This window comes from Coregonus lavaretus, assembly GCF_964263955.1.
Source record: "Coregonus lavaretus genome assembly, contig: HAP1_SCAFFOLD_553, whole genome shotgun sequence".
NCBI lineage: Eukaryota > Metazoa > Chordata > Actinopteri > Salmoniformes > Salmonidae > Coregonus > Coregonus lavaretus.
Genome location: NW_028159156.1, coordinates 87283 through 108907, shown reverse-complemented (window position 1 = coordinate 108907; position 21625 = coordinate 87283). Strand labels below are relative to the sequence as shown.

General features: G+C 41.4%; 1 protein-coding gene across 1 annotated transcript; it reads right to left on the bottom strand.

The window, feature by feature from the left end:
* Positions 1-7241: 7241 nt before the first annotated feature.
* Positions 7242-12217, bottom strand: LOC311123220 (extracellular calcium-sensing receptor-like; the record flags this gene model as incomplete). Its single annotated transcript, XM_084197479.1, has 7 exons — positions 12084-12217; positions 11519-11813; positions 10709-10998; positions 10176-10471; positions 9578-9798; positions 8421-8766; positions 7242-8146 (listed from the first exon to the last, which is right to left on the bottom strand). Exons 2-7 carry the CDS (start codon positions 11810-11812, stop codon positions 7242-7244), a joined length of 2352 nt encoding a protein of 783 aa, XP_084053605.1. The 5' UTR covers position 11813; positions 12084-12217.
* Positions 12218-21625: the final 9408 nt, after the last annotated feature.

Below are 21625 nucleotides of genomic sequence, written 5' to 3'. Positions count from 1 at the left end.
GTGTTTAAGATAACCTACATCCCAGGGTCCCAGAACGGTAAGGCAGACGCCCTGTCCAGGCGGTATGACACAGAGGAGAGGTCCGTTGAGCCCACTCCCATACTGCCGGAGTCTTGTCTGGTGGCACCAGTGGTATGGGAGGTCGATGCGGAAATTGAGCGGGCGTTACGCACCGACCCTACTCCCCCAGAGTGTCCAGTGTGTCGGACGTACGTGCCGCTCGAGGTCCGTGATCGTCTCATTTATTGGGCTCATACGTCACCCTCCTCTGGACATCCAGGCATTGGCCGGACAGTGCACTGCCTTAGTGTGAAGTACTGGTGGCCAACATTGGCTATGGACGTGAGGGTTTATGTCTCCTCCTGCTCGGTGTGCGCTCAGTGTAAGGCGCCTAGACACCTGCCCAGGGGGAAGTTACAACCCCTGCCCGTTCCACAACGGCCGTGGTCTCACCTCTCGGTGGACTTTGTTACGGAACTTCCCCCCTCTCAGGGGAATACCACTATTCTGGTCGTTGTGGATCGGTTCTCTAAGGCCTGTCGTCTCATCCCAATGCCGGGTCTCCCTACTGCCCTACAGACTGCTGAGGCTTTGTTTACCCACATCTTCCGGCACTACGGGGTTCCCGAGGATATAGTGTCTGATCGGGGTCCCCAATTCACCTCTAGAGTCTGGAGGGCGTTCATGGAACGCTTGGGGGTCTCGGTTAGCCTTACCTCGGGGTTCCACCCTGAGAGTAATGGGCAGGTGGAGAGAGTGAACCAGGATGTGGGTAGGTTTCTGAGATCATATTGCCAGGGCCGGCAGGAGGAGTGGTCGGGGTATATCCCCTAGGCAGAGATGGCTCAGAACTCTCTTCGCCACTCCTCTACTAACCTGAACCCTTTCCAGTGTGTGTTAGGGTATCAGCCGGTTCTGGCACCATGGCATCAGAGCCAGATCGAGGCTCCTGCGGTGGATGAGTGGTTTTGGCGCTCGGAGGAGACGTGGAACGCTGCACACGTCCATCTGCAGCGGGCCATCCGTCGGCAGAAGGCGAGCGCCGATCTCCACCGCAGTGAGGGTCCAGTATACGCACCTGGAGATCAAGTCTGGCTCTCGACTCGAAACCTGCCCCTTCGCCTGCCCTGCCGGAAGCTGGGTCGGCGGTTTGTGGGGCCATTCAAAGTCCTGAGGAGATTGAACGAGGTTTGCTACAAGTTACAACTGCCTAATGATTATCACATTAACCCCTCGTTCCATGTGTCTCTCCTCAGGCCGGTGGTAGCTGGTCCACTCCAGGACTATGAGATAAGAGAGACTCCTCCGCCCCCACTGGACATCGAGGGGGCTCCGGCGTACTCGGTCCGGTCCATCGTGGATTCGAGACGTCGGATGGGGGGTCTACAATATCTCGTGGAGTGGGAGGGGTACGGCCCGGAGGAACGGTGCTGGGTGCCTAGGAGGGACATTTTAGATCCATCCCTCCTGACTGAGTTCCACCGTAGTCATCCCACGCGCCCTGATCCGCGTCCTCCTGGCCGTCCCCGAGCCCGGGGTCAGCGCACGGCTGGAGCCGCGCGTCAAGGGGGGGGGGGTACTGTCACGAATTCTGCCGAGACTGCTCCTCCTCCTTGCTCGGGCAGGCTTCGGCGTTCGTCGTCCCCGGAGTACTAGCTACTACCACTTGATGTATCGATGTTTGTTTGGTCTTGTCTTGTTAGTGCACCTGTTTCGTGTTATGTATTGATTAGGTCACCTATAAGTTTCCTTTAGTTTTGTTTGCAGTTGTGTGTGATTGTCCGCCTGTCCTTTGATGTAAGATATTTGTTCTCATGTTGATAGTGTCTTTACGCACTGTATGCGTAATCGCTCGCCTCCAGTATTTGAGGCCCGTTTATTTTGTATTTGAGGCCCGTCTCCTGAGTGGCGCAGTGGTCTAAGGCACTGCATTGCAGTGATAGCTGTGCCACTAGAGATCCTGGTTCGAATCCAGGCTCTGTCGCAGCCGGCCGCGACCGGGAGACTCATGGGCAGCGCACAATTGGCCTAGCGTTGTCCAGGGTAGGGGAGGGAATGGCCGGCAGGGATGTAGCTCAGTTGATAGAGCATGGCGTTTGTAACGCCAGGGTTGTGGGTTCGATTCCCACGGGGGACCAGTATGAAGAAAAAAAACTATAATATAAAATATGTATTCACTAACTGTAAGTCGCTCTGGATAAGAGCGTCTGCTAAATGACTTAAATGTAAAAATGTAAATGTATTGTATTTGTGGACTAGTAAAGTCTTTTTTGACTGAGCTTCTGTGTCCTGCGCCTGACTCCAACACCGCATCCACATCAGCTTGTGACAAGAGCAGACATTTCCATATGTTTTTGTTAGTTACATGTGCGACATAACTCCACCAGTCCTACCGATAATATCATTTATGAAGATTATACTTTCTTTTTAATGTTCTCAAAGAAAAAGGTTTATTTTATCAATTAGTATATTTGAGTTTAACCACAATATTTGTTGCAATATTTGTTCTGTCATTTCTGGAGGATTAAATTGAAATTGCAACCAACTTTCTATGGCTTGTTTTACAAATAGTGATATTTGGAAGATGATTTCCTTTTCAAATAACTGAAAGTGAGAGGTTGTAATCTGAATAAAGGGAAAAAGTCCCTTCTTCAACATTGGGTGAGACAATCTTACTAATTTGCGCGAGAACCAGTTTGGATTTAAGTATAACTTTTGTATGACTGAAGCTTTTAGTGATAGGTCTAATGCTTTAATATTTAATCATTTCTGTCCTCCGAATTCATATTCATTATATAAATAGGCCCGTTTAATTTTGTCTGGCTTGCCGTTCCAAATACAATGGAATATTTTTTTCTCATATAATTTAAAGAACTGTTCACTAGGCGTAGACAAGACCATAAGCAAATAGGTTAACTGGGATAATACTAAAGAGTTAATCAGGGTGATTTTTCTTCAAATTGACAGGTATTTACCTTTCCATGGTAGAAAGATCTAATCTATTTTTGCTAACTTTCTATTAAAATGTATTGGAGTGAGATCATTTATTTCATTTGGGATATGTATTCCTAGTATATCCACATCACCATCAGTCAATTTTATTGGTAAACTATATGGTAATGTAGAAATTGTATGTTTTAGCGATCCAATACGTAATACATATAATAATTTGGTTGTAATCCAGAGAGGTTAGAAAATGTATCCTCTATGAGGCTGTGGAGTGATTCAAGTTGTGGGTTGAAAAGAAAACATGAATCATCAGCATACAATGACACCTTTGTTTGTAAACCCTGGATTTCTAATCCCTTGATATTATTGTTGGATCTGATTTTAATAGCTAACATCTCGATGGCCATAATAAATAGATATGCTGATAGTGGACAACCTTGTTTCACTCCCCTTGACAGTTTAAAACATTCTGAGAAATAGCCATTATTTCCTATTTTACACCTAGGGTTACTATACATGATTTTAACCCAGTTTATAAGAGATTGTCCAAAATTGAAATGCTCCAGGCATCTATATATAAACCCCAGTCGTACTTTATCAAATGCCTTTTTGAAGTCTGCTATGAATAGAAGGCCTGGTTTCCCATATTTTTCATAGTGTTCTATTGTTTCCAGTACTTGCATTATATTATCTCCAAGGTATCGCCCATGTAGAAAACCTGTCTGATTTGAATGAATAATGTCTGACAATACATTTTTAATTCTATGCGCTATACATTTTGCTAGAATTTTTGCATCACAACACTGAAGTGTAATGGGCCTCCAATTTTTTTAATGGACTGGATCTTTATATTTTCCACTTGTATCCTGTTTCAGTAATAATGAAATCAGACCTTCTTCTTGAGTGGCTGATAATCTTCCATTTACATAGGAGTGGTTAAAACATGCTAATAACGGTCCTTTGAGTATATCAAGAAAGGTTTTTCCTGTGTAGCTCAGTTGGTGGAGCATGGTTGTGGGTTTGCTTCCCCTGGGAGGCCAGTATGAAAAAATAAAATATGAACTGGATAAGAGTGTCTGCTAAATGACTAAAATGTAATGTAAAATGGTATGCCATCAAACCTTGGAGTTTTCCCGGACTTAAAGTCTTTAATTCCATCCAGAAGTTCCTCCTCTGTAATTTCACCTTCACATGAGTCTTTCTGTATGGCTGTTAATTTCAAATTATCAATAGAAAAAAATTTCTACAATTTGCTTCAGTTAGAGGAGATGGAGGCGACTGAAACGAAAACATATGCTTAATAAATAATAATATGCCATTTAGCAGACGCTTTTATCCAAAGCGACTTACAGTCATGCGTGCATCCGGGGTTCGAACCCACTACCTTGGCGTTACAAGCGCCGTGCTCTACCAGCTGAGCTACAGTACTTAGGGTACTTTGTTTCCTCCTTCAAAATATCATTTGGTGAATCATGGGTGACTCCGTCATTTGTAACCAGTTTCAATAAATTATTTTTGGTAGCATTCTTATGTTGAAGATTTAAAAATAATTTGGTGCATTTTTCCCAATATTCCATCCAGTTTGCTTTATTTTTACTAATATATTACACTTGATCTTTCTTGAATAAGTTTCTCCATTTCTTTTTTTTTTTTTTTCAATTTATTCTGAGCCTCTGTGTTAAAGTTTTTATTGCTATCTATCTGTTCTGTTAGACCTTCTATTTCCTTTGTTAGTGTGGACTCTTTTGACCTAAATTGCTTTTGTTTTTGAGATGAGTACTGAATTGCATGGCCTCTAAAGGCACATTTAAAGGTGTCCCATACAATAAGAGGATTTGCTGTACCTATGTTATGTCGGAAAAAGTCAGTTATAAATTCCTCTGTCCTAGTTAAAGACAAGTTATCATCCAATAGGCTTTGATTAAATTTCCAATATCCTCGCCCACAAGGAAATCTAGTAATGGTAATGTATATGCCAATTATATGAATGTCCGAGCCCATTTTGTCCCCTTTCAACACTTTTTAAACTTTTGGTGCCAACGAGAATGACATAAGAAAGAAGTCAAGACGACTAGCTTGATTGTGTCTCCGCCATGTATATCTCACTAGATCAGGATATTTAAGCCTCCATATATCTACTAGTTCTAATGTATCCATGACATTCACGATTTCCTTAAGAGCATGAGGGTGATTGTTTGTAGTGTGATTTCCTTTACGGTCCATTTAGCTTTTTAAAACGGTATTATAATCTCCCACCATAATAATAGAGTCTTGAATTGCTTGCAAGGTTGACAATTTATTATAAATATTTTCAAAGAAGTGTGGATCATCATTATTTGTCCGTAAAGGTTAATGAGCCATATCTGTTTATGGTCCAATAACATATTTAAAATAATCCATCTTCCTAGCGTATCTGTTTGGACAATTTGCACATTCGGATCGAAATTACTGTTAATTAATATCATCACCCCTTTTGAGTTTCTTAGCCCATGGGAGAAGTATATTTAGCCCCCCCATTCCCTTTTCCACGCAACTTCATCTAGAATTGTTGAATGGGTTTCCTGTAAACAATATATATTATATTCCTTCTCTTTGAGCCATGTAAATATTGTTCTTCTTTTGTTATTATCTACTAATCCATTACAATTATAACTGGCTATACTTATTTCACCACATACCATAATGAGATAAGTTTCAAATATATTTGTCATTATATATGTTTGTAAATTTACCAATAAAAAATACCATAGTGATTGAGTGTCCATATAGCTATACCATGATATTTGCATTGTTACTAAGTAACCCTCCAATTGTTCTCCACTAATTGCCCCGCTAAAGTCCCTCCCCATCCCAAGTTGGGCCGTCATCCCAGTGATCGGGTGACCACCGCCGTCCCCCGGATCCCTATGCCCCCGAGAGGCCAGGACCCATCCATCGAAAACAGCACACAGTGCCACCCACAAAACAGAAGCAGGACAACCGCCAAAAGCATTTCCAATGCTCTCACCTCTATAGATCTATATAGCTATTTAAAAAATATCTATCTATTCAAATATCTTGCATATCTTATTATCCATCATTATCAACTATTATGCGCAATAATGTCGGCAGTTCATGCGTATTATTTTAACCTACAACCCGAATTGCCATTATATTGCATTACATTTTTAACAAGCAATTATTATTTTGGCAAAGAATTATTGTGATTCATCCTATATTCTCCCTTACATCCTTACCCCCTTGCAACAGATGTGGGATACACACACACACACACACACACACACACACACACACACACACACACACACACACACATACACGCACATACGCTTACACACTCAACCCCTTTCCTCCACAATCAACCATAAGCTTAGATGCTCAATGGTTGTTACATCCCAGAGCCCAAATCAAGAAAGGACCTGATTTACGAATGCATATACAGTTACAGCCGTTTGAGAAAGCATGCAAGATTGAGCAAGAATGGACAACAATGTGAGATTTGATTAATCTATTTAATCTATGTCATGTCCTAGGTGATGGAGATCAGATCCACCCTCTTCACCTGAGACACAAACACTCTGGTCCCCCGTTGTAACCATTTTCCCCAAGCATCTATGTGCAGTCAGACCTTTGAATTGTAAAGTGTTACTCCTAACAAATAACTCATTATGGTTGCTGTCCACTACATTGCACTAGAATGCAGCAACCATTTGGCTTCTTGTACAGTGTGTGTCCTAATTACTAAATCAACTGTTCTAGTAGTTGACGTTTGCATGAGAAGACTGCCCCTTACTGGACACTGGGTGGAAGTGTTTGGAATAATGTGATAAAGTTGGTTGTATGTGATCTGTAATTAATAAAATATAATGAATATAAAAAACAAGGTATCTAACAAATGTGGATTGACAGGCCAAGCAAATCATTGACAAGACACAAGATGTATCTGAACATGTTTATTGTAGTATACTGTTATAATACATCATATGATGAATTAAAATAGCAATTGAACACATGCACTTCAATGTTATATCAAATCATAAAGGAATACATCTTTTTTTACAAACAACATGGAAGTGGTTCCACTCTGTAGGCTACTGCTAACCACATCATTTAGCTGGTCAAATTAGATTGAACACTCTAGATTTGAACAATAACTCAAAACATTGCAATATCCAAAGTGACCCTGTGTCATGTTTCTAGTTACAATGTAACCAATGATTATCTGCTAAATTCATGGTAATCTCTGTCAGAGTAGTGCTACCTAACTGTTTGATATACCATATCACTGAATGTTACAATGTGTTCTTCCCCATAAGGTGTTTCTTGGTGTTCTTCTCCGGCCTGAACAGAATAATAAAGCATTTTGGAACAAATAATAAAAAGAACAACCCAAAGCTAGAGGCGATGATAGCAAATATCTCCACAGCTACAGTGAACTTCCCAGGAGAGCTGACATAAGCTGGGATAAAGGTGATCCAGACTGCACAGAATATGAGCATGCTGAAGGTGATGAATCTGGCCTCATTGAAGTTATCAGGCAGCTTTCGAGCCAGAAAAGCCAGCACAAAGCACAAGAGAGCCAGGAGTCCTATATACCCCAACACAGCCCAGAAACCAAGAGCTGAACCCACATCACACTCTAGAATGATCCTTTGCTTGTAGGTAGTGAGGTTTTTAACGGGGAAGGGAGGGGACAGGACCAACCACAGAGTGCATATCAAAGCCTGGACAAACGTGAAGGACACTACAGTCAATCTCTGCTGTGGAGGCCCAAACCATTTCATGACATTACTGCCTGGAAGTGTAGCCCTGAAGGCCATCAACACCACTATTGTTTTCCCCAGAACACAAGAGATGCAGAGGACGAAGGTGATCCCAAACGCTGTGTGGCGCAGCATACAGGACCACTCAGAGGGCCGGCCAATGAAAGTAAGAGAACACAGAAAACACAGAGTCAAGGAGAAGAGCAGCAGGAAGCTCAGCTCAGAGTTGTTGGCCCTGACGATGGCCGAAGTTCGGTGGCGGTAGAAGACGGTTGCCGTGGAGATGGCCAGACAAGCCCCGCCCACAGAGAAGGCAGTCAGGATTATTCCGAGAACCTCGTGGAAGGACAGGAACTCCACAGGCTTGAGGACGCAGCGGTCTCTCTCAGTGTTGGGCCAGTGGTCCTCAGGACAGATCAGACAGTCTGAAGAATCTAACCAGGACAAAACAACATACATCAAATGTTAATAATAGCAGGTTCAGGTTTTATTTATTTACACATACAAATACATGTCCCACAATGCTGCACATGGGCAGTTTACAATAAAGAATGTTGAATTGCTGTGCAGCTTACATAAGATAATAAGAACATGAACGTGATTGATAGACACTACCTTTGTAGTGCTATTAATATGAATAAACCACTATATAGTAAACAATGACAGAAATGACCACACATTTTCTGCCAACTATTCCTATAGGCCTACCTGTGTTATTGCTGATCTCTCCCTCTGCACATGGGATACAGTCATAACAGCAGACAGGCTTTCCTTTCTGTGCAGCCTTACGAGTGCCTGGGGGACAGCTCTCACTGCACACTGACACAAGCACCTGTGTACTGTTCTTTACCCAGGTGATTTCCCTCTCGATGTGAAACCTCTGGTCAGGGGGCAGGGATGCATCATAGCGCCCCACTGTCACAAATTTCATCTTCCCACTCTCCCCTATCTGCCAGTTCACCAGCTCATAGGTGGCCACTGGGTCCCCGTTGGCATCGAAAGACACCTGGTACCCGTTACGGGAGAAATTCACCCTCCTCACTCTCTCCAGGACCTGGTGGTTGGAAGGGCAAGGGAGAGAGTGGGGAGGAAAGAGAGGGAGAGAGGGAGAGATAGATGGAGAGAGAGATGGAGAGAGGCGAAGAGAGATGGAGAGAGGGGAAGAGAGGTGGAGAGAGAGAGAGAGAGAGAGAGAGAGAGAGAGAGAGAGAGAGAGAGAGAGAGAGAGAGAGAGAGAGAGAGAGAGAGAGAGAGATGGAGAGAAGGGAAGAGATAGATGGAGAGAGAGATGGAGAGAGGGGAAGAGAGATGGAGAGAGGGAGAGATAGATTGAGAGAGGGGAAGAGAGGTGGAGAGAGAGTGAGAGAGAGAGAGAGAGAGAGAGAGAGAGAGAGAGAGAGAGAGAGAGAGAGAGAGAGAGAGAGAGAGAGATGGAGAGAAGGGAAGAGAGAGATGGAGAGAGAGATGGAGAGAGGGGAAGAGAGATGGAGAGAGGGAGAGATAGATGGAGATGGAGATAGATAGAGAGAGGGAAAGAGAGATGGAGAGAGGGGGAGATAAATGGAGAGAGGGGAAGAGAGGTGGAGAGAGAGAGAGATGGAGAGAAGGGAAGAGAGATATGGAGAGAGAGGGAGAGAGAGATGAAGAGAGGGGATGAGGGACGGAGAGAGGGAAAGAGAGGGAGAGAGGGAAAGAGAGGGATGGATTGAGGGAGAGAGAAACAGAACCCTCATTTACCTGATGTATTTATCAGAGGTGTTACTTTAGAACCAGCTGTAATGTATATTGAGAACTCCTAGGCCTTCATACATGTAGTCTAAATAAACACGTCTATCAGGAAATGTTACTTTCATCTAGTCATTCACCTGTGTTGGTTTCACATTGAGGTTTTTGTCACAGTGCACAGTGGAGTTTGCACTCTCTTCACAAACAATGCTGTGGATGGCGTGTGCTATGGCGTAAACAGCTTTATACACCATGTTAGTGACACGCAGCTGGGATGTATCTGTGTAGGGGGTCTGTAGCTGATGTATATCCTCACTACCATCACACACCTTCTCCTTAACCCCAACACCTGTAGTAGTCCCTACAGACAGACAGACATATAGTTAGATAGACAAATAGATATAGAGATGCAGATAGATATATCGATAGACAGACAGCCAAATACAGTGCATTCGGAAAGTATTCAGACCCCTTGAGTTTTTCCACATTTTGTTACGTTTAGCATTATTCTAAAATGGATTAAATGAAGATAGATCTAAAATTAGATAGATAGATAGATAGATAGATAGATAGATAGATAGATAGATAGATAGATAGATAGATAGATAGATAGATAGATAGATAGATAGATAGATAGATAGATAGATAGATAGATAGATAGATAGATAGATAGATAGATAGATAGATAGATAGATAGATAGATAGATAGATAGACAGATAGATAGATAAAATAGATACCTATCTCCAGCCGACAGCCAAATGCTCCCTCCCAGAACTCAGTGAGCAGGGGAGAGCTGGACACCTTCTGGGGGGAGAGGTCCAGGAGGAAGTCCCTGAGGCCGGGGATGACAGAGCGCTGGATGCCAAATCCGATGGCCCCGGCACACAGGCTGAAGCGCACCATATCTGGGTCGGTGATCCAGGTCTCACTCCCGATCCACTGGCGAGGCGGAGAGGGCAGACGGTCCAACTCCTTCAGCAGGATCCTCATGTCCCCAGAGGCTACGAATGCAACCACCACCCGGGCTGTGGAGCTGGGGAACATGATTAAAACATAAAACATGCTTGTCATGTTTGTCATTCATTGGAATGTCTCAGTGAAGTGAAAATGAAGATCAGTATTAACACTTTTGTCATGCTTGAAAAATGCAAATCGTGTTGGTCTCACAGGTCAGCTTTGGGAAAACAGAGAAATTAATAACAATAGCATCTTTTACAAATATGGTTTTGCTTTTGTTTGAATGAAAAGTTCACAAGTAATCATGGATGACCTGCGGATCACGTCGGCCACCCGTTGAACTCTGCTGAGTGGGTTGGTACGGTAGAAGGCTTCAGAGTACTCCACAAAGATGCCCTGCTCTTGTGCCGCCTTTAGGAACGCCGCCATGCCGTTATTACCGTAGTCGGAGTCGGAACGGACCGCCCCAATCCAGGTCCAGCCGAAGTATCTGATGAGGCGGGCCAGAGCGGCAGCCTGGAACTGGTCACTGGGGATGGTTCTGAAGAAGGTTGGAAACTGTTTCTTATCACTCAGACACGCACAGGTGGATGAGTGGCTCACCTAGGTCATAACAGACAGTCGAAAACATGAGAAAGAACATAATGTCGGCCAAACAAGTCTCATTTATAGGCTACTTCCTTATTTTATTCCCTTTAGCTATGTAGTATGATGTTAGGGATACATTAATAATAATAACACAATTTATTGTTTTTCATTAGGACAGAATGAAAAGGATACACATTTCTACCCAAGACCTTGGTCATTCTACTCATGTTGAAAATAGTTTAATAAGACATACTGGTGCTGAGAAATACATGAGTAAAAAGTGTGACACCAATCCCTGGTCTCCCATAACAACCCAGCCTATGAAAGATAGTCCTCAGATTGTTTAAATGCCTCCAGACGTTCTCCACACTTTTTCCAGATAATTTCACACAGAAATGTCTATTTCTGAAGGAGAGGAGAATACAGTTGGAATAGAGTAAGTTAAAAATAGATTTCTCTCCTGAAAGAGAGGAGATTAATGTTGGAATACAGTAAGTTAAAAGAAGCTGAATGATTTCTTTCCACAGGAGTTTACCTGAGGAATGCCAAAAGGGCCGATGATGCGCAACATGCTGATGGTAGGTGTGGAGCCAGACTCGCCCACAATAGCTGTCACCGTAGCCGACCCTGAGCACTGTTCTCTGGTATCAAACATGGGGTCCAGGCCGTTAGCCAGCTGGAAGGCCACTTTCACGGCCATCGGGACTGAGGCGCACGAGTCGTGCACTTGATAACCAAGCGTGACACCCGGTAGCAGGTCCGAACTGTTGTTTATTTCCTCAACAGCGAAGACCATGGCGCGCGAGAAGCGCAACTCACGGGAATCCATACTGTAAATAGAAGATGGGTGAGTGAGCACCTCTTGACTAAATGGTAAACTAGCCTATAGAATGTATTTTTATTGAATAGAGTTACCAGGGCAAACAGCCTAATATCTATCCTTATACCTACTCTCTAAGACACAAACACTCGGTTTCTTTGTCTTTAAAACACTGTTTATCTGTCTTTAAAACACAGTTTATCTGTCTTTAAAACACTGTTTATCTGTCTCCCCACACAGCCACAGTCCCTGTCCCCCACTCCCTCTTGCGCTCACTGACCTCCCGGTGCACTGCAGTGGTTCAGGCAGGCTGGTGTAGCTGTGTTCCACAGTGTGCGTGTAGTGGTGGATGGAGAAAACACCCCCGATGACAAAGTCCCCGTCCTGGGAGAACGCCGGAGGACGAGGGGTGCCCTGGAGCCTGCATCTGACAGACTCCAGCCCAGAGCCAGAGGCAGAGGCAGACCAGAGCAAGGAAAGCCCACCAGCCACCACAGCCAGATGTAGAAGACCCAGACTACCAGCCAGACTTGGATCCAGAGCAGGAGCCGGAGAGAGACTCATTCCCCTGATGTGTAGAAGGTATGGGGTAACACAGCGCCACACACACCCATGTCGGTCAGGTTGTCTCTCTACTCTGAGTTAAATACCCACCATGCCACTGGCTTCCTTTGTGGGGATTCCGCTGGGGATCACATTGTGGGTATGGCCATGTCAGGGAGGGAGGGGCTAGAGGCTGCTCTGCTCACCCAGTCAGGTCCTGCTTCTTTAAGCTATAGAGAGTTTATGCACCAGTGTAAGCCCTATGTTGACTGTAATGGTTTATATAGACATAAACATACAGTAGACACACAATAACAATCTGCCTCTCTTATATTTCCCCTACAGTCTAGTCCTCATGGCATGCTGGCTCTACACAGTATTTCCCCTACAGTCTAGTCCTCTTGGCAATGCTGGCTCTACACAGTATTTCCCCTACAGTCTAGTCCTCTTGGCATGCTGGCTCTACACAGTATTTCCCCTACAGTCCAGTCCTCTTGGCATGCTGGCTCTACACAGTATTTCCCCTACAGTTTAGTCCTCTTGGCAATGCTGGCTCTACACAGTATTTCCCCTACAGTCTAGTCCTCTTGGCATGCTGGCTCTACACAGTATTTCCCCTACAGTCTAGTCTACAGCACTTCACCCCAGCTGCCGTTTGCCATTCTTTTTGTAGGTCACTTGATGTCATCCTACAGTTGTTGAGTGACATTCGAATGAGTTGGCGGTCATCCCGGTCAGTAGGGAGTTGTTTTTGCCCTCTGCCGGTCTGTAGCTTTGTTGTCCCCTATGTCTGCTGCTTGACCTTGTTCTTATGAACCGCTGTCTTTGAAATTTTAAGGATGGAAGCAACCTGACGCTCACTGTATCCCTCTGCCAGTAAAGCCAGAATTGAACCCTTCTTTTCCTCACTCAAACCTTTCCTTTTCAACTCTTTTGGCATGGTCAATAGTTATTTTATGATCAATATTACTTTTGAGGTACTATTAGCACTGTTTTTGCCATCCAGCTGGTCCTGTTGCAAGAGGATAGTGATGACCACAGAAGTGGTTTTTATATTTTTCCTTGTTAAATAAGATTTGGTTAAAAATTGATTTACATTTTAATGAAGGAAATAAGTATTTGACCCCCTCTCAATCAGAAAGATTTCTGGCTCCCAGGTGTGTTTTATACAGGTAACGTGCTGAGATTAGGAGCACACTCTTAAAGGGAGTGCTCCTAATCTCAGTTTGTTACCTGCATAAAAGACACCTGTCCACAGAAGCAATCAATCAATCAGATTCCAAACTCTCCACCATGGCCAAGACCAGAGAGCTCTCCAAGGATGTCAGGGACAAGATTGTAGACCTACACAAGGCTGGAATGGGCTACAAGACAGCTTGGTGAGAAGGTGACAACAGTTGGTGAGATTATTCGCAAATGGAAAAGAATTTATGAGATGTGTGCAAACCTGGTGGCCAACTACAAGAAACGTCTGACCTCTGTGATTGCCAACAAGGGTTTTGCCACCAAGTACTAAATCATGTATTGCAGAGGGGTCAAATACTTATATCCCTCATTAAAATGCAAATCAATTTATAACATTTCTGACATACGTTTTTCTGGATTTTTTGTTTGTTATTCTGTCTCTCACTGTTCAAATAAACCTACCTTTAAAATTATAGACTGATCATGTCTTTGTCAGTGGGTAAACGTACAAAATCAGCAGGGGATCAAATACTTTTTTCCCTCACTGTACATATACACATATACATACATATCCTTTATTTAAATATATATTTCCCTTCATTACTTTCCAACCCCACCATCCCTTCCCTAAATGGAGTACACTAGTGAACAACAATGCTTAGGCCTCTACTTCCAGCTTATACATACTATATACATTTTATGGACACAGTCAATAATTATATTTTGTTTGTTTTTACTCCTGAACTTCCTCTGATCATTTTCATGATGTCCATCTGGTTTGCTTCTATATGCCATATCTTTCCAACTGTGCTCTTTCACAAAAGCTCACAATATATAACCTATATACTTATTATGGACACAGCATGCCTTACACTAGTTATCTTGTTGTTATTAGTTGTTGTTATTAGTCCCATCCTTCAGCTCCATTAAACACCTCCCATCTATCTCTTAACACCATCCATATTGGATTTCTATTTGCCATATACTTTTCAACTGTACTGTGATGTTTTACAAAAGTTCTGAACCTTTCTATTCTCATTGTTTCTACAGATTGTACATTGAAAATAAACATTCTTGCTAAAAGTATTATTATATTATTGATCAATTGACTATGACTTTTCAGATCACCCAGTAGTGCTATCTGCAGGGTCAGCTCCATGCAAATATTGCAATCCTTCAGCCATTCCTGGACCTGTGTCCAGAAACAAGCTACAAATGGACAGTACCAAAACAATTGATCTAATGATTCTGTCTCTTCGCAGCAAAATCTGCAGAGCTGGGAAGATTGTATCCCCCATACAAATAACATTCTATTGGTAGCAAGAATTTTATATAATAATTTAAATTGAAAAATTCTAAATTTTGAATCTGGTGTCGTTTTGCGTATCAGTTCATAAACACTATGCCATGGGATCGGTACATCAAAAATCTCTTCCCAACTATTTTGCAATCTATATGGGACGGCTGTTAATCTTTTGGTCCTTAAATGAAACTGGTAAACTTTTTTATTTATCACAATTTTCTTTAACCAATTTTGTTCTTTAATGCAAGGCCGACAGACAAGTTCCTTACTTTTTCCTTCCTCCACTTTCCTCTTCCATTTTTGTGGTAATGGTGCAATTATTTGGTTGTAATTTTGTGTAGAGCAGACATTTCCATATGTTTTTGTTAGTTACATGTGCGACATAACTCCACCAGTCCTACCGATAATATCATTTACGAAGATTATACATTTTTTAAAATGTTGTCAAAGAAAAAGGTTTATTTGATCATTTAGTATATTTGAGTTTAACCACAATATTTGTTGCAATATTTGTTCTGTCATTTCTGGAGGATTAAATTGAAATTGCAACCAACTTTCTATGGCTTGATTTAGAAATAGTGATATTTGGAAGATGATTTCCTTTTCAAATAACTGAAAGTGAGAGGTTGTATTCTGAATAAAGGGAAAAAGTCCCTTCTTGAACATTGGGTGAGACAATCTTACTAATTTGCTAGAGAACCAGTTCAGATTTAAGTATAATTTTGTATGACTGAAGCTTTTAGTGATAGGTCTAATGCTTTAATATTTAATCGTTTCTGTCCTCCGAATTCATATTCATTATATAAATAGGCCCGTTTTATTTTGTCTGGCTTGCCGTTCCAAATAAAATGGAATATTTTTTTCTCATATAATTTAAAGAACTGTTCGATTGGCGTAGACAAGACCATAAGAAAATAGGTAAACCGGGATAATACTAAAGAGTTAATCAGGGTGATTTTTCTACAAATTGACAGGTATATACCTTTCCATGGTAGAAATATCTAATCTATTTTTGCTAACTTTCTATTAAAATGTATTGGAGTGAGATCATGTATTTCATTTGGGATATGTATTCCTAGTATATCCACATCACCATCAGTCCATTTTATTGGTAAACTACATGGTAATGTAGAAATTGTATTTTTTAGTGATCCAGTACGTAATATAGTACATTTATCATAATTTGGTTGTAATCCAGAGAGGTTAGAAAATGTATCTAGATCCTCTATGAGGCTGTGGAGTGATTCAAGTTGTGGGTTTAAAAGAAAACATGAATCATCAGCGTTCAATGACACCTTTGTTTTTAAGCCCTGGATTTCTAATCCCTTGATATTATTGTTGGATCTGATTGTAATAGCTAAAATCTCGATGGCCATAATAAATAGATATGCTGATAATGGACAATGTTGTTTCACTCCCCTTGACAGTTTAAAACTTTCTGAGAAATAGCCATTTTTTAAAATTTTACACCTAGGGTTACTATACATGATTTTAACCCAGTTTATAAGAGATTGTCCAAAATTGAAATGCTCCAGGCATTTATACAGTGGGGAGAACAAGTATTTAATACACTGCCGATTTTGCAGGTTTTCCTACTTACAAAGCATGTAGAGGTCTGTAATTTTTTATCATAGGTACACTTCAACTGTGAGAGACGGAATCTAAAACAAAGATCCAGAAAATCACACTGTATGATTTTTAAGTAATTAATTTGCATTTTATTGCATGACATAAGTATTTGATACATCAGAAAAGCAGAACTTAATATTTGGTACAGAAACCTTTGTTTGCAATTACAGAGATCATACGTTTCCTGTAGGTCTTGACCAGGTTTGCACACACTGCAGCAGGGATTTTGGCCCACTCCTCCATACAGGGCAATAAGGACATTCAGCTCCCTCCAAAGATTTTCTATTGGGTTCAGGTCTGGAGACTGGCTAGGCCACTCCAGGACCTTGAGATGCTTCTTACGGAGCCACTCCTTAGTTGCCCTGTCTGTGTGTTTCGGGTCGTTGTCATGCTGGAAGACACAGCCACGACCCATCTTCAATGCTCTTACTGAGGGAAGGAGGTTGTTGGCCAAGATCTCGCGATACATGGCCCCATCCATCCTCCCCTCAATACGGTGCAGTCGTCCTGTCCCCTTTGCAGAAAAACATCCCCAAAGAATGATGTTTTCACCTCCATGCTTCACGGTTGGGATGGTGTTCTTGGGGTTGTACTCATCCTTCTTCTTCCTCCAAACATGTCGAGTGGAGTTTAGACCAAAAAGCTCTATTTTTGTCTCATCAGACCACATGACCTTCTCCCATTCCTCCTCTGGATCATCCAGATGGTCATTGGCAAACTTCAGACGTGCCTGGACATGTGCTGGCTTGAGCAGGGGGACCTTGCGTGCGCTGCAGGATTTTAATCCATGACTGCGTAGTGTGTTACTAATGGTTTTCTTTGAGACTGTGGTCCCAGCTCTCGTAAGGTCATTGACCAGGTCCTGCTGTGTAGTTCTGGGCTGATCCCTCACCTTCCTCATGATCATTGATGCCCCACGAGGTGAGATCTTGCATGGAGCCACAGACCGAGGGTGATTTTCCGTCATCTTGAACTCCTTCCATTTTCTAATAATTGCGCCAACAGTTGTTGCCTTCTTACCAAGCTGCTTGCCTATTGTCCTGTAGCCCATCACAGCCTTGTCCAGCTCTACAATTTTATCCCTGATGTCCTTACACAGCTCTATGGTCTTGGCCATTGTGGAGAGGTTGGAGTCTGTTTGATTGAGTGTGTGGACAGGTGTCTTTTATACAGGTAACGAGTTCAAACACGTGCAGTTAATACAGGTAATGAGTGGAGAACAGGAGGGCTTCTTAAAGAAAAACTAACAGGTCTGTAAGAGCCGGAATTCTTACTGGTTGGTAGGTGATCAAATACTTATGTCATGCAATAAAATTCAAATTAATTACTTAAAAATCATACAATGTGATTTTCTGGATTTTTGTTTTAGATTCCGTCTCTCACAGTTGAAGTGTACCCATGATAAAAAGTACAGACCTCTACATGCTTTGTAAGTAGGAAAACCTGCAAAATCGGCAGTGTATCAAAAACTTGTTCTCCCCACTGTATATAAACCCCAGTCGTACTTTATCAAATACCTTTTTGAAGTCTGCTATGAATAGCAGGCCTGGTTTCCCAGATTGTTCATGGTGTTCTATTGTTTCCAGTACTTGCCTTATATTATCTCCAAGGTATCGCCCATGTAAAAAAACATGTCTGATTTGAATGAATAATGTCTGACAATACATTATTAATTCTATGCGCTATACATTTTGCTAGAATTTTTGCATCACAACACTGAAGTGTAATGGGCCTCCAATTTTTTTAATGGATTGGATCTTTATATTTTCCACTTGTATCCTGTTTCAGTAATAATGAAATCAGACCTTCTTCTTGAGTGGCTGATAATCTACCATTGACATAGGAGTGGTTAAAACATGCTAATAACGGTCCTTTGAGTATATCAAGAAAGGTTTTCCCCGTGTCGCTCAGTTGGTGGAGCATGGCGTTTGCAACGCCAGGGTTGTGGGTTTGCTTCCCCTGGGAGGCCAGTATGAAAAAAATAAATATGAACTGGATAAGAGTGTCTGCTAAATGACTAAAATGTAATGTAAAATGGTATGCCATCCAACCCTGGAGTTTTCCCGGACTTAAAGTCTTTAATTGCATCCAGAAGTTCCTCCTCTGTAATTTCACCTTCACATGAGTCTTTTAGTATGGCTGTTATTTTTACATTATCAATAGAAAATAATGTCTACAATTTGCTTCAGTTAGAGGAGATGGAGGCGACTGAAACAAAAAACATATGCTTAAAGTACTTTGTTTCCTCATTCAAAATATCATTTGGTGAATCATGGGTTACTCCGTCATTTGTAACCAGTTTCAGTAAATTCTTTTTGGTAGCATTCTTATGTTGAAGATTAAAAAATAATTTGGTGCATTTTTCCCAATATTCCATCCAGTTTGCTTTATTTTTACTAATATATTACACTTGATCTTTCTTGAATAAGTTTCTCCATTTCTTTTAGGTTTTCCTCCAATTTATTCTGAGCCTCTGTGTTACAGTTTTTATTGCTGTCTATCTGTTCTGTTAGACCTTCTATTTCCTTTGTTAGTGTGGACTCTTTTAACCTAAATTGCTTTTGTTTTCGAGATGAGTACTGAATTGCATGGCCTCTAAAGGCACATTTAAAGGTGTCCCATACAATAAGAGGATTTGCTGTACCTATGTTATGTCGGAAAAAGTCAGTTATAAATTCCTCTGTCCTAGTTAAAGACAAGTTATCATCCAATAGGCTTTGATTAAATTTCCAATATCCTCGCCCACAAGGAAATCTAGTAATGGTAATGTATATGCCAATTATATGAATGTCCGAGCCCATTTTGTCCCCTTTCAACACTTTTTAAACTTTTGGTGCCAACGAGAATGACATAAGAAAGAAGTCAAGACGACTAGCTTGATTGTGTCTCCGCCATGTATATCTCACTAGATCAGGATATTTAAGCCTCCATATATCTACTAGTTCTAATGTATCCATGACATTCACGATTTCCTTAAGAGCATGAGGGTGATTGTTTGTAGTGTGATTTCCTTTACGGTCCATTTAGCTATTTAAAACGGTATTATAATCTCCCACCATAATAATAGAGTCTTGAATTGCTTGCAAGGTTGACAATTTATTATAAATATTTTCAAAGAAGTGTGGATCATCATTATTTGTCCGTAAAGGTTAATGAGCCATATCTGTTTATGGTCCAATAACATAGTTAAAATAATCCATCTTCCTAGCGTATCTGTTTGGACAATTTGCACATTCGGATCGAAATTACTGTTAATTAATATCATTACCCCTTTTGAGTTTCTTAGCCCATGGGAGAAGTATATTTAGCCCCCCCCCCCCCCCCCCCCCCCCACCCCCATTCCCTTTTCCACGCAACTTCATCTAGAATTGTTGAATGGGTTTCCTGTAAACAATAGATATTATATTCCTTCTCTTTGAGCCATGTAAATATTGTTCTTATTTTGTTATTATCTATTAATCCATTACAATTATAACTGGCTATACTTATTTCACCATACACCATAATGAGATATAAGTTTCAAATATATTTGTCATTATATATGTTTGTAAATTTACCAATAAAAAATACCATAGTGATTGAGTGTCCATATAGCTATACCATGATATTTGCATTGTTACTAAGTAACCCTCCAATTGTTCTCCACTAATTGCCCCGCTAAAGTCCCTCCCCATCCCAAGTTGGGCCGTCATCCCAGTGATCGGGTGACCACCGCCGTCCCCCGGATCCCTATGCCCCCGAGAGGCCAGGACCCATCCATCTAAAACAGCACACACTGCCACCCACAAAACAGAAGCAGGCAAACCGCCAAAAGCATTTCCAATGCTCTCACCTCTCTCTCTATATAGCTATTTAAAAAATATCTATCTATTCAAATATCTTGCATATCTTATTATCCATTATTATCAATTATTTTGCGTAATAATGTCGGCAGTTCATGCATATTATTTTAACCTACAACCCGAATTGCCATTGTATTACATTACATTTTTAACAAGCAATTATTATTTTGGCAAAGAATTATTGTTATTCATCCTATATTCTCCCTAACATCCTTACCCCCTTGCAACATATGTGGGATACACACACACACACACACACAAACACACACACACACACACACACACACACACACACACACACACACACACACACACACACACACACACACACACACACACACACATACACACACATACACTTACACACTCAACCCCTTTCCTCCACAATCAACCATAAGCTTAGATGCTCAATGGTTGTTACATCCCAGAGCCCAAATCAAGAAAGGACCTGATTTACGAATGCATATACAGTTACAGCCGTTTGAGAAAGCATGCAAGATTGAGCAAGAATGGACAACAATGTGAGATTTGATTAATCTATTTAATCTATGTCATGTCCTAGGTGATGGAGATCAGATCCACCCTCTTCACCTGAGACACAAACAATCTGGTCCCCCGTTGTAACCATTTTCCCCAAGCATCTATGTGCAGTCAGACCTTTGAATTGTAAAGTGTTACTCCTAACAAATAACTCATTATGGTTGCTGTCCACTACATTGCACTAGAATGCAGCAACCATTTGGCTTCTTGTACAGTGTGTGTCCTAATTACTAAATCAACTGTTCTAGTAGTTGACGTTTGCATGAGAAGACTGCCCCTTACTGGACACTGGGTTAAAGTGTTTGGAATAATGTGATAAAGTTGGTTGTATGTGATCTGTAATTAATAAAATATAATGAATATAAAAAACAAGGTATCTAACAAATGTGGATTGAAAGGCCAAGCAAATCATTGACAAGACACAGATGTATCTGAACATGTTTATTGTAGTATACTGTTATAATACATCATATGATGAATTAAAATAGCAATTGAACACATGCACTTCAATGTTATATCAAATCATAAAGGAATACATCTTTTTTTACAAACAACATGGAAGTGGTTCCACTCTGTAGGCTACTGCTAACCACAGCATTTAGCTGGTCAAATTAGATTGAACACTCTAGATTTGAACAATATCTCAAAACATTGCAATATCCAAAGTGACCCTGTGTCATGTTTCTAGTTACAATGTTACCAATGATTATCTGCTAAATTCCTGGTAATCTCTGTCAGAGTAGTGCTACCTAACTGTTTGATATACCATATCACTGAATG